The sequence below is a fragment of the Apodemus sylvaticus genome, chromosome 3, assembly GCF_947179515.1.
Source record: "Apodemus sylvaticus chromosome 3, mApoSyl1.1, whole genome shotgun sequence".
Lineage (NCBI taxonomy): Eukaryota > Metazoa > Chordata > Mammalia > Rodentia > Muridae > Apodemus > Apodemus sylvaticus.
In genome coordinates, this window is record NC_067474.1 from 25587844 (window position 1) to 25601070 (window position 13227).

The window sequence follows — 13227 nt, forward strand, 5'->3', positions numbered from 1 at the left end:
CTCGTCACTTGAGATTGGCTATTTCACGGCCTTCTGAGGCTTTCTGAGAAATCTCTTCATTTATTGGAAAGTTCCATGTGTCATGGTGCTTAGATTTACCAGAGTCCTTCCTGCTGTCTTTCAGGACGCTCTGTCTTTCAAAGACTTGGTCGTGCTGCATCTAGGATCATGTCTGTGCTTTCTCCCCCGGAGTTCACTGAACTTCTCGATGGGTCTACGAGTGTTTCCTTCACATTTCGGGAGTTTTAGGCATTCTGTCTTCAAATAATCTTCTGTCTCCTTTCACTCTTCCTCCCCTCTTGGGATTCTCACAGCACACGTATGCCTTGCTTGATGGTGCCTTTTCAGGACGTCGTTTTTGTTGATATTTTTTTGTTTTCCTTTTTTGTATTTTAAGGTAGGCAGTTAATTTTCCAAGTTCTCTGGTTTTCTACCAGCTCAAATATTTTTTTCAAGCTCTCTTAAAGATTTATTTTAGCTAATATATTTTCAACTCCAGAAATCCTATTAAAAAAAAACAAAAATTTTATGTCTGTATTCTCTATTTGCTATGACTTCATTTTTACGCTTCCCCTAGTCTTCTAGAGATGGCTTCCTTTAGTTTTGGATCTATTTAAAATAGATCGTTCAGGATCTTAGCAAGTTCAACATCGGGGCTTCCTTAGGAACAGTGTTTGTATTTACAATGGACATTAGTTACTTATGCCACACAGTCATTTATTGAAGAGTAGACATTTTAAATGATGGGATATGGTAATCCAGGCATCCCGTCTTTTCCTTCCTCAGGGCATATTGCTTTTACTTCTTGTTTCATGGCTTTTAGGGGCTAAGTCTGAAAAGTCAGTATTCATTGTTACATTCGGCCACTGAAATTCCTGCTCTGCTTGGTGCTCAGTTAATGACTGAACGGAGATTATGTTAGATGCATCAGATCAATAAGTCTCAGCCTTTACCAACAGGCACTTGGAGCATGTTGGAGCATGCCACCAGCAGTGTGGGGGAGAGTTTACAGCTTTGGTTTTCCCTTCATTTCATACTTGTGTAGAGCCTCAACATCAGCCTGGGGTGAAGGGTTAGAGCCTTCTCTGGCCTACTCTGGCCATGTCGGCAGCTCTGTTAACAGATGATGCCTCCAAGGACTAACTAACACTCGAGGAGTGTGAAGTCTCCTGCAGACAGTTTATTCCCCAGCCTTTCCTTTCCATGTGTGACCCGTTTCTCCTTTGCTTCAGCTAGCATTCCTGCCTCAGCTCCAATGGAAACCATTGCTAACAGGTCTGAAGATGACTTCCTTTTAAAATATTTTTATTTATCCTTGGAAAATTTTACATCTATCTTGTATATAATGTATCTTAGTCACATCCAGCTTCTGTTCCCCAGTCCAGTTCCCCAGTCCCAGACCCTTCCCAACATATCTCCCAGTTTCATGTCCTCTTTCTAAATGTTTATTTTTAACCCCTGACTCCCAGTAGAGCTTCATATATGTGTGCATAGCATGAGGTCATCCGTTGCGCATGGTGTGCCAGTGGCCACACCTCTCCTAAGAACAGTGACTCCCCCTCCCCGCAGCAACCATCAGCTGCAATACTTCCTAAGTGAAGGCTGGATCTTTGTAGCCCTCCCCTCACGCATGGTAGGGCTTTAACGTAGCTCAGGAGTACAGCATCCATGTTTTGTCCGAAAGACAGTATTTTCCTTTCATCCCTTAGGACTTAAATATTTTTGTCAGTCTCTCTGCAGTGATGCTCTCTAAGCCTTTGTGAAGTATTTTAGTCATGACAAGGGTTTGCTATATAGCCCTTGGGTTGGCCTGGTGCTCACTACATATCCTAAGTTGGCCTCCAACTTGTAGCAATCCTCCTGTCTCGGCCTCCCGGGTGCTGAGATGGCAAGTGTGGCATTCTATGCCCACCAGTTTTGGATGGGACTTTTCAGTAGACATTCAGGGATGTTAATAGTGATGAGAACAGACGCAGATTAACTAAAGACACCAGCTTGCTACATGATGAGGGTTCTCTGGCTGTGGCTGCGGGAGCTCCTGTCTTCTCTGCCCACTGCCACCCCACGTCGGTGAGGCTGTCCTGTCCCTTCTACCCTCCTTCACACTGAGCTGGAAGGTCAACGGGGTAAGGCAAATTGAAACAGCACAGGTTGGTGCTTGTTGACATCCAGGAGGGTTCTGGACAGTTCCGATGCTCTGACAAAGTTGATAAATTGGTGTTTGCCACAATCTACCAACATTTTCATGCTTTGGTGTAGGAACAGCAGGGTCTTACTCTACCTCCCACTGACGTCAGACTCTCCTAAGACGCTAACAGCGGCACTGCTTATTAAAACCGTGTAATATCGACAAGCAAATGTGTAAAGCCCCGTTTCCCATGCTGTTCTCGCCTGGTTTGTACACATTGCTGACATGCACACTTCTGCTTCTGAGACAACCACAGCCTGGCTTTACGATTATGTACTTTGTTACTTTACACAGTTATTGTGTCTTTTGTCCTTTATAATGAAGCTTACAGGATCAATATTGATCATGTTATAGGCTTTAAGAAGTCATGAATTCATAGATATGAGTTTTTAACTTTGCTAACATAACTCTAAGAATGTAATTTATGCTTAAAAATTCCAAGACAAATTTTGTATATTATTGTATACTATCAAAAGCTTTTACTTTATACCTCAAGTCATTTCTAGATGTGTCATATAAATTATATCTCATCAACAATATATCTCTTTGCAGCCTAATATCCACGAGATGTACTTAAAATTATTAATGAAGTCAAACAATTTTTATATATTCTTAGTTTCATCTAGAATTACTTTGTTGTTGTTGTCTTAAAAGGAGCTCTGACTATCTCATGAAGAGTTGTTGATTAGTTTTTCTATATTGTAAAGTCACCATGAAGTCACCTGATTATCATGCGGGAATATGTGATGTTGAAGGCACATGTAGATTGTTTTCTTTAACATTAACTTGTTTCTTCATCTTTGTCATAGATTTTAAAGTTCTGAGTGGCATCTTCTGGTTCTGGCAACAAAGCTAGAATTCTTAATGTTCCCTAGATGATAGTAACATCATGGCTCTCAGCTATCCGGTGAAAAGTATCTTTGCCTTAGCTACAGTTTAAAGAACCACGCCTTTCTCCGGCATATTGAATAGTACAGCACTTTGTTTTCTGAGAGAAATGTGTTCTGAATGCTACATAAAGGATGCACAGACAAGATCTTAGCATTGCCACCACAAAGGGCTCAGGGGTTCTTATTCAGCATTTGTACAAATGAGAAAAGGAAATTGGAGTCTTGGATCTACAGCATTGTGCTTTCCTCAGAACCTGATGTGATTGTTTTTGCTTTCTCTCAGTTTAAGGTCAACCCTCCAGCTGTGGCTTTTGAGCTAACGGGAGAAACCGATGGCATATTTAAGATAGAACAGGATGGACTTCTGTATTACACAACAGCCCTGGACAGAGAAACAAGAGCAGTCCATCATCTGCAGGTGAGATGAGACAGTGGGATGACACCCAGTGTGATGACACCCAGTGTGATGACAGACACCCAGTGGGATGACAGACAGTGGGATGACACCAGTGGGATGACACCAGTGGGATGACACCAGTGGGATGACATATAGGCTTCCCCAGCACTCCCAGTTCTGGAATCCCCCAGCACCTTTATTCCTTGCTTCTTGTTCAGCTCTCCTGACATTAGTGCAAAACTGCAGTCCTCATGTGACCTCCATCCTTTCCCTCCTCACATCCTCCTTTGTTTCCGCCCTCCTTCCCTTCCTCCCACCTTTTCGTTCCCCCTTTCCTTTCTCCCTTTTCACCTCTTTAAAACCAACTACAGAGGGCTTTGTGACCACAGTAATCCAATTGACACGATCCAAGTCCTCAGATGGCCATACTCACTTGGGTCCTGGGGCTGAAACCCAGCACTGTGCCTCTGGTGTGTCCTGGTGCTTGGCGTGTGACTGTCGTGTGACCCTCACACCCACTGTGAAGGCAGCATCAGTGCTGCACAGAGCCTCTGTGGCCCCAGAATGCAGAAGGAACTCATGGTCCTACTGGAAGTGCCCTTTCTTTTGTTTTCCCCATAGCTTCCTACTGGATTAGCGAGAAGGGCAGAGCGCTAACGGAAAAAGAGCACACTGAAAGCAAGGTGTCTGCTGCTTTCTGCCGAGGGCTCTGTAGACCGACCACCGTGCTAGCTCTGAGGAGTCACAGCACACCATCATTTGAATAATGCCCTGCATCCAGTACCCTGCACATCTAGAAAGCCACTGCTTTCAGGCCAGCCAATCAGGCTGGCTTAGCTTGTTGGACCCCTATTTTAGCAGCACATAGTTTGGGTTTTTGTGGTTCTTCATCTTCTGTGGTCACCAGGCCATTGGTCTTTTGAATTTTAAGTTCCTATAAGTGACTTTTGGGCCTGTATCTGAAGTTCAGAGTCACAAGGTGGTTTTCTTTCCTTCAACAACAGCTTACAGCCTTGGATTCTCAGGGAGCTATAGTGGAAGGCCCAGTCCCCATCATCATAGAAGTCAAGGACATCAATGACAACCGACCTACATTTCTCCAGAGAAAATATGAAGGCTCAGTGAGGCAGAACTCTCGCCCAGGTAAAACAGTCAGTCTGAGTATGTCTGTGGGATGATGAAAGACTGGAATTGTGTGGTTGGCAGTTGTCATGATAGCTTCTCAAGACTTACTTTTGTATGTAACTTTCATAGTGATCTGAGTGCTGTTTTATCGTGCCAATTGTTCTGGACCAAAGATTCTCCTCCTTGGCCCTCTTTAGTCTTGTGTGCTGTAGGATGTTTCCAAGTATCTTTGACCTCTATCTATGAGATGCCAGAGACACTTCTTTCTTTAAGCTGTAACAATTAAAAAGTGTATCTGGGAGTTCTAGAAAAATGGCTAAGCAAGAGCCTTTCTGCTCTTCAGAGGATCTGAATTCAGTTCTGAGTACTCATGCTGGGTGGCTCATGAATCACCTATGACTTTAGCTTTAAGCCATTCAGTGTTTTCTTTTGGTCTCTGTGGGCACCCACACATTTGTGTGTATATCCCTCTCCCCCAAGTTAAAAATGAAGTAAATCATTAAAAGAGTCTCTAGATCTTGACAAATGTGCAGTGAAAGTCAAAACTATGATTCTTTATTGAACTTTCAAAGTCCACACAGCTCGAGAACATCCAAGGACTGTCTGGAAAGATGAACTTGCTCTTCTATACCCTTGTGGGAAACTTAGAGTCACTGTTGGCTCCTTTCCTTATGGTCTCTCCCCAGTTGTGGCTCACAACTTCTCTATGGAGGCTTACTCTCTATGTCTAGACCCTTAATCTTTCCATCAACTTGTATCAAGGAATCATTTGTTTTACTCAACCCCTTTTCCTTTCTCAGTCTTCAGTAGACGAGGCACAGGGATAACTGTCCCTGTCCCTTGTCTCTGTCCCTTGTCCCTACATTGTAATACCAACGACTCACTTAATAGACCTTGCTACATAAGCATCTTCTAGACAGAAACATCTTTTCGCTCCATGAATCAAATCTCTTAGAGAAGTGATTTTCAAAATTGGGGAACTCTTTTTTGTATTATCTTAAAAGTTGGAGGGAGCATACACAAAGTTTTAAACCTATGAATTTTTCTTAGTGGCAGGCATCCTGGTCAGTGTTTAGTAGCTGTCTCCTGGAGTGAGTGGGAAGAAGTGTGATTTGTGCTCTCTGCAAGGTTACCACGGCTTACTTCAAATTACCAGTGCTTTTTTTTAAAAAAATTTTTTTATTTATTAGATACTTCCCTTATTTACATTTCAAATGTTTTCCTTTTCTGGTTTCACCTCCAAAAACACCCTATCCCATCCTCCCTCCCCCTGCTCACCAACCCACCCACTCCCGCTTCCCTGTCCTGGCATTCCCCTACACTGGGGCATCGAGCCTTCTCAGGACCAAGGGCCTCTCCTCCCTTTGATGTCCAACAAGGCCATCCTCTGCTACATATGTAGCTGGAGCCATGTGTCACTCCAGGTGTACTCTTTGGTTGGTAGTTTAGTCCCTGGGAGCTCTGGGGGTACTGGTTGCTTCATATTGTTGTTCTTCCTAAGGGGTTGCAAGCTCTTTCAGCTATTAATAAGTGAGTTTAGAGACTTTGGGTCCGGTTAGTTTTAGTTTATGGTGTTTTTAATTGTATGCTTTTTTTGGTAATCAAATTTATAAAAGCTTTAGAAAAATAACTGACTGACAAATTTCTGGAAATTGAAAATTGTGCCCTCACAAGGTGAGTCCAGTGTAGCATGGCTAATATCTTAGAAAGTAAAACACTTATTTAGTAAATAATTTAAAAGAGCACAGAGTGTTTAGTGAAAAGTGTATTTTCCAAGACAAAAATAGTTTAATGAGAAAAGCGACATTGTTTGAATCTTTGCAAGTTTCTTTAATGTTTGGATAAATAAACAATTGGAATAAAGGTCTGTGCCTGGATCCACAGTGTTACCACGTGCTATTTTTGTTGAAGTAGTATGTGATGAAAATGATTCTCACACAGATCTGTAGTTTAGGAAATGAGGAATATTTTAATAGCATTTTGAGATATTGTGGACATATATTCTTTGATATATAACCAAAACTTGAAAAGTGCATGTTTTTTGCAGATGGCAGCGATATAGTAATGGTGTATCTTGTGCTTTTTTACATTAAAATCCACTAAATTATCTTGTTCTTAAATGGATCTTTTCCGGATGTGATTTCAAATACCATAACTTTTTGAAATATGCCTGGGGATTCCTATAGGAAGCAAAATAAAGATTAATTTTTTCTGTTAGGAACTGAGGCACTTTCTTCCATGACCTCTGCATCTCCTGAGGCAGGATATGGACATGATGGTTTACGTTTAAATCTTCTTCTGTGTATGCTTTGTTACCAGGAAAGCCTTTCATGTCTGTCAATGCTACAGACCTCGATGATCCGACTACTCTCAATGGCCAGCTTTCTTATCAAATTGTCATCCAACTTCCCAAAATCAGCAATGCTATGTACTTTCAGATCAACAATAAAACAGGGGAAATATCGCTTACCCCAGAAGGTAAATCAAGGCAAGCCCTCAGAGACCTCAGTCAGAGGAAGGTCTGTCACGTGTGGGGACATGTCTTTTCTCCTTCTCCTCCCCTACTTCTATAGGATCTCAGGAATTGGATCCAGTGAAGAATCCTTCTTACAGCCTGGTGGTCTCAGTGAAGGACATGGGGGGCCAGAGTGAGAATTCCTTCAGTGACACCACATCTGTGGATATTACTGTCAGAGAGAACATCTGGAAAGCACCAGAACCTGTGGAGATTAGAGAAAACTTGACTGATTCTCACCCCATCAAAATCACTCAGGTAGTGTCCAAGCGACATCTACAGCTAACTCAGACCCATACCTTGATGTGTAGAGACCTATGCTTGTGGTCCTCACTAATTGTTTTACTTGATACATTTTGCATCATATAATTACAAAGCAAACTACATCTCTAAAGTTTATCACACACACACACACACACACACACACTTTATTGGGGTGTTTTATTGTTTTCACCCAGCAGTGTAAAATATAGCTTCTTTAAAGTAGGTTGTGTGGCATGTGGTATACCATCAGTACACGTTGTTAGTAACAATACCAGGGAAACCAGGCCCTGTCTATGTACCAGGTATTACTTTTGAATATTTTTAATTGTTGTTTGGAGAATAACTCTGAGTGTTAGTAGTTATTTTTATTTCTGAGATCTTTCAGCCTTTAAAACTTGAGGGGTATGCCTCATGATATATCACAACTAAATGAACAAATGAGTCTAAGTTAGTGGTTCTCAACCTGTGTGTTGTGACCCTTTGGCTTTGGAACGACAGGGGTCACATCAGATATCCTGCATATCAGATATTTATACTATGATTCATAGGAGTAGCAAAATTACAGTTCTAAAGCAGCAATTGAGAATAATTTTGGTTGCGGTCATCACAACATGAAGAACTGTATTAAAGGGTCTCAGAATTAGGAAGGTTTTTGCTCTGTGTTCATTTTAATTTTGGATTCTAGAAGCTCATCACACATCATATGAAGTGTACTTTGCTTCACAAAATGATGTTGCAGTCAGAGTTCTAGAAGATAACAATCCATGGACTCTTCCATGAGTTTGTAAAGATTACTTTAGGGAAGGAAGAATTCCCTTGTCTGTTTGCTTTTAGGTTGAGAATTTTAAAAGATGTTACTCAGTTGCCCTAAGAAACTGCTCATGTGCAGACAGAGTTGTGAGAAATTTCAAAGTGAGAATATAGAAGCTGTTGATCACCTTTTCAGTCTCTTCATCTCCACTCGCTTTGGCCGTGCAGGTCCAGTGGAATGACCCAGGGGCGCAGTATTCCCTAACCAACAAGGAGAAGTTGCCTCAGTTCCCCTTCTCTATTGACCAAGAAGGAAATATTTACGTGACTCAGCCCTTGGACCGGGAGGAAAAGGACTCAGTGAGTGAAACGGGACGTTCTGTGGGCCACGACACAAATCCCATGTCTACTTGTGGTTGAGGAAAAATTAATTGTACATTAAAAAAAAAAAAGAACAAAACTGTGTTCCAGATCCTAGATGTTTATGTATTCTTTTTTTTTTTTCCCGAGACAGGGTTTCTCTGTATAGCCCTGGCTATCCTGGAACTCACACTGTAGACCAGGCTGCCCTTGAACTCAGAAATCTGCCTGCTTCTGCCTCCCAAGTGCTGGGATTAAAGGCGTGCGCCACCACCGCCGGGCTGTTTATGTATTCTTAAAGACACGGTGATTTGATAACTTTCTCACAAGTTTAGCCAACATACTTAGAGCTGAGCAGTGAGAGGGAAGTGAGTTGTCTGTAGGATGATGAAATTCACCCCCCCCCCCCATTTCTCAGTTCTAAGTATGTTGACACTATGGTGAGAGATGGTTTGCAAAATTTTTCTCCACCCGTTAAAGGGACAGTGAAGGCGGCTTCTTACCTCTGACTTTCATTTTGCAGTATGTTTTCTTTGCAACTGCCAAGGATGAGAATGGAAAACCACTCTCCTATCCGCTGGAGATTCATGTGACAGTTATTGACATCAATGACAACCCACCGACATGTCTGGCTCCACTGGTTGTATTTGAAGTCCAGGAGAATGAAAGATTGGGTAAGAAATGAGAGCTGTTTGATGTCAGGGGCCTGTCTTTCTTACTTCTCCCGTGATCCCTTTCTAGCCTCTGGGGTGTCAGGGAGGCCTATTCTGCAGTCCAATGGCCATCTCTAGAACAGCACAGAGATCGAAGGTATCATGAGAGTCACAGGTACAAGGCTTTGAAATGAACACTGTCTCTGGTCTTCTTAAGTTGATGCTTTTATAACTGCCATCACCGCCACTGTTCCAATGACAGTCACTACAGAGCAGCATCCTGTGTACATGTCTACAAGGGTCCTTGTTGCAAGATTTTCTCTTCAGATATCTTATCAAACTTCTAAACAACTCACTCTCAAGAGGTAAAACCTCATCCAGCTTGCTAAAGAACTTGATCTTTTATGCCCACTGCCAGATATCCCACAATAAGTAGACAATGCCAAGTTCACGTAATCCCGTGGCTCCCTTTCGTGAAAGCCGGAGATAACTGAAGAAGCTGGCAAGTGATGTTAAGCCCTCAGGCATGCTTGCCCTTTTGATCTATCTACATTTGAGGAAAATGTACCTCCTGATAACTTTATGTTGGTATAGCGACAACACCGTAAGAATGTTAATGACTTCTGAGGGGTTTGTTGTCTCTCCCCTGGGTTTGAAGCTTTTGTATATTTCCTTCCTACTCAGTGGAGTTGAGCCCATTGGGTAGGCTGACTTGTCTGTCTTTGGTGTTGGGCTATGTGCTTTTTAAGCTTGTGAGACCAGCATCTTTGTGCTCCCCAGGGGTGAGGTCTATCCATCTGGAGATGGACATTTTCTTTCTGCTCTGACTGCAACTCAGCTTTGACACAGCAACCGCTTTCCTGGTGGCTTGGTGGGGTTTCCTCCCCTGTGGTCATTCTTTGACTCCTGGTAGTAGGTGCCGCACAGAGGTTGTTTATTCTCTGTGCATCCTGCTGTGGTGTTCCTTGTTTTACTCATCGCAATTCCTGCTTCAGGAAGGAATGATTAAATCATAGCTTAAAAGATTTCAGTAGATATAAGGAATGAAGTCACAAGGACAATTGTATAATGGAGTAATTATGTAACAGCCAGCAAACATTTATGGTATTATATTTCAATGAAATTGGGGCTAGCCTGTGGTGCTGAGTGAAGGTAGAGAAACCTTTTGGGACCTTTCTAGATGATACTGCGAGCCTCTTCATATTGGGCTGTCCATATGCTATATTTGTTATGTATGGCTACATAACAAATTGTCCTCAAATTTAGCAGTTTAGAATGACAGACTCTCATGACATCAGTTTCCGTGAGTCAGACATCTGATTGCAGTTCAGTTTGGGCTTCTGATTCAGAGGGATGGGGAGAAGGAGGGAGAGGAAGAGAGACGCAACATGGTAGCCCCAGTGTTTCTGTAACCTCTTCTTGGAAGTGACACTTGTGCCACATTCATCTCATCATGACTTGAGTCACTACGCTCTACTCACAATTGAAAGGCAGATGTCATGGAACATGGGTACCAGAAGATGGGGGGTGTCATTTGGAGACTGCCTACTTCATTTAGGAAGAGGACAGTGTGGTTTTCTTAGACTGATGAAACAGTGTCATTGTTAGTAAAGTGCTCAGGGTCTCAGTATGCTCCCTGTTTTTTTGAGATGCAAGAATTCTCTTTGGAAAAATACTTCATGAATTCTTTAATGGAAGAAAAATTCTATTCAAGTGGATGTTTCCATATTCAGCGTGTGGGAGGTATAGAGAATGCATCTCCTTCTTGAGGGCTTTCTACTTAGCCAGCTATCAAGACATACAGAAGTAGGAATGTTAACACACAAAGCACTGGTTCCTTCCTCTTTGCTGTCTTCATACAGTCAGTATCTTATAGGACAGCATCTATTCTTAAGTCTTAACAATACTGACTGCAATTCCTGAATCCCACCTGTGACCAGACCAGCTTCTCATGAAGTCCCTCCTACCTTAACATATTTCTAGATGCCCCCAAGGCCATAAATCAGCGTGGGTTACCGCCTGTCCTGCTTCAGTCACTCAGAAGCTGGGTACTTCCTTCTCTTCTGGTTCATCTAGAGTCTCCTTGCTCTCACCTAGGGATGCCTGCCTTTTTGCTAACACTGTGCCTGACAGCTGGAAGCTTTCAGTGGAGAGAATAGCATCATGTTCTGCACACCCTGTGTGGATGGCAAGAGGAAATGTTCAGAATGCCTTCCTTGAGAGGCTGTGCATCACCACAAAGTTTCCTAGTTATGATGTGTTTAGAAAGAAGCAGCTGCTGCTACAGGAGTACAATTCCAAATGGCCCCTAAGCCACATGCCCCACGGGTTCACAGATAGATAGATAGATAGATAGATAGATAGATAGATAGATAGATAGATAGGTGGGTGGGTGGATGGATGATAGATAGATGGGTGGATGGATGGATGGGTAGATGGATGGATGGATGGATGGATGGATGGATAGATAGATAGATAGGTATGTAGGTAGGTAGGTAGATAAATAGTTCTTCCTTTTTCCATTCTTTAAATCCCAACTCCTGTAAGAGTTTATATAAGCCAGTGGATGCAAACTGATGTAAATGAAGAGTGTAATTCAATTCAAATAGTGGCATCCAAATAAATCTCAGGTGGGATTCTTACTGTATGAAAGGAAACCCACATTTCCCATTTTATAGATATGGATGACCCCAGATTCTATTAGAACTTGCCCAAAGCTGGTAGGACACAGAATCACATCTACTGACCTCAGGAGCTCCTGGGCCAAAACACACACACAAGCATAGAGTACATATGGCCATGGCATATGGCATGTATGTGTGTGTGTGTGTGTGTGTGTGTGTGTGTGTGTGTGTATGAGAGGGAGAGGGAGAGAGAGAGGGAGAGGGAGGGGGAATGGGAGGGGGAGGGGGAGGGGGAGGGGGAGGGGGAGGGAGAGAGAGAGAGAGAGAGAGAGAGAGAGAGAGAGAGAGAGAGAGACACTATTCTTTGTGTGCTATCTTTGAGTGGACTCAGCCTTTGTAGTTGTTCACAAAGCTCTCAGAAGTAGCCCAGGATTGGCTTCTTCTGGTTTAGCTGTAACATTTGTCCAGTGTTAGTGTCTTAGGGTTATGGTAATAAAGCACCAGAAATTTGAACCTTTCAGTTCTGATGATGGAGAATCTGAAATTATGGTGACAGGATCTTGTGGGAGAGCCTGTTGCCTCTTCTGACTCTGACTTAATCTAGCTGCTGACAAGAGTCTGCAGATCTCTTTCCTCCTCTTCTTCTTTACCTCCCTCTGTGTCTCCACATTCTCCCTTTGTGTGTGAATAATATCACCCCAGTAATGTAGTTGCTTAAAATCTCTAATACCCTATTTTCAAATAGGGTCCCCCACCTAGATTGGAGGTGGATGTAGATTCCTTTGGGTAGGCGAGGAGCAGGAGTTATACCATGCTGAACTGTCACTCCCCACCAAATCTATAAGTTGATGTCCTAGCTGCTTGTGTGGGATAAATTGTTCCTCCTCCACAGGTCATAGGATAAAGTTCTAAGTCTTAGTACTTCAGAATATGGATATATGGATATAGATGTTTTAAAGAGGAAATCGAGTAGGATGCAGGCTGGGTAGGGTGAGTGCTGGGTAGGATGTAGGGCTGGATAGGATGAGGGACTGGGAAGATAGCTTACATTACCTTGACTCTATAAGGACCTGGGTTAGATCCCCTGACACAGTCACACAAAGCCAGGCATGGCAGTATATATTTGTAATCCCAGTGCTGGAGAAGCAGAGACTGGTAGATTGCTGGGGTTCACTGGCCAGATAACTTAAACATACTTAGCAAGATTTTGTAGAGAGAGGGAGCTAGAGACCCTGTTTAAAAAACAAAACAAGAAAACCAAACAGCAGCAACAAAACCAAACCAAACACAAAAACAATAACCACAACAAAACCCAAGGTGGGTAGCTTCTGAGGAATACTGCTGAGGCTGCCCTCTGACTCCTGCATTCACATCTATGTACATGTGTACCCGCAAACACAAGTAGGGTGAGGGCCCAATGGTCAGCCTTACTCTAATCTGACTGGAGTTCCTAGGATAAAT

At 42.7% G+C, this 13227-nt stretch overlaps 1 protein-coding gene across 2 annotated transcripts in view; it reads left to right on the plus strand.

Moving 5' to 3' along the window:
• Positions 1–13227, plus strand: part of Cdh17 (cadherin 17) — an 80482-nt gene that overhangs the window by 40546 nt on the left and 26709 nt on the right. For both annotated transcript variants that reach the window (XM_052176089.1, XM_052176090.1), the window contains exons 4-9: positions 3362–3496; positions 4480–4618; positions 6920–7078; positions 7174–7373; positions 8358–8489; positions 9013–9163. In XM_052176089.1, coding sequence (XP_052032049.1) covers positions 3362–3496; positions 4480–4618; positions 6920–7078; positions 7174–7373; positions 8358–8489; positions 9013–9163 — 916 coding nt within the window. The remainder of the gene's footprint in view (positions 1–3361; positions 3497–4479; positions 4619–6919; positions 7079–7173; positions 7374–8357; positions 8490–9012; positions 9164–13227) is intronic.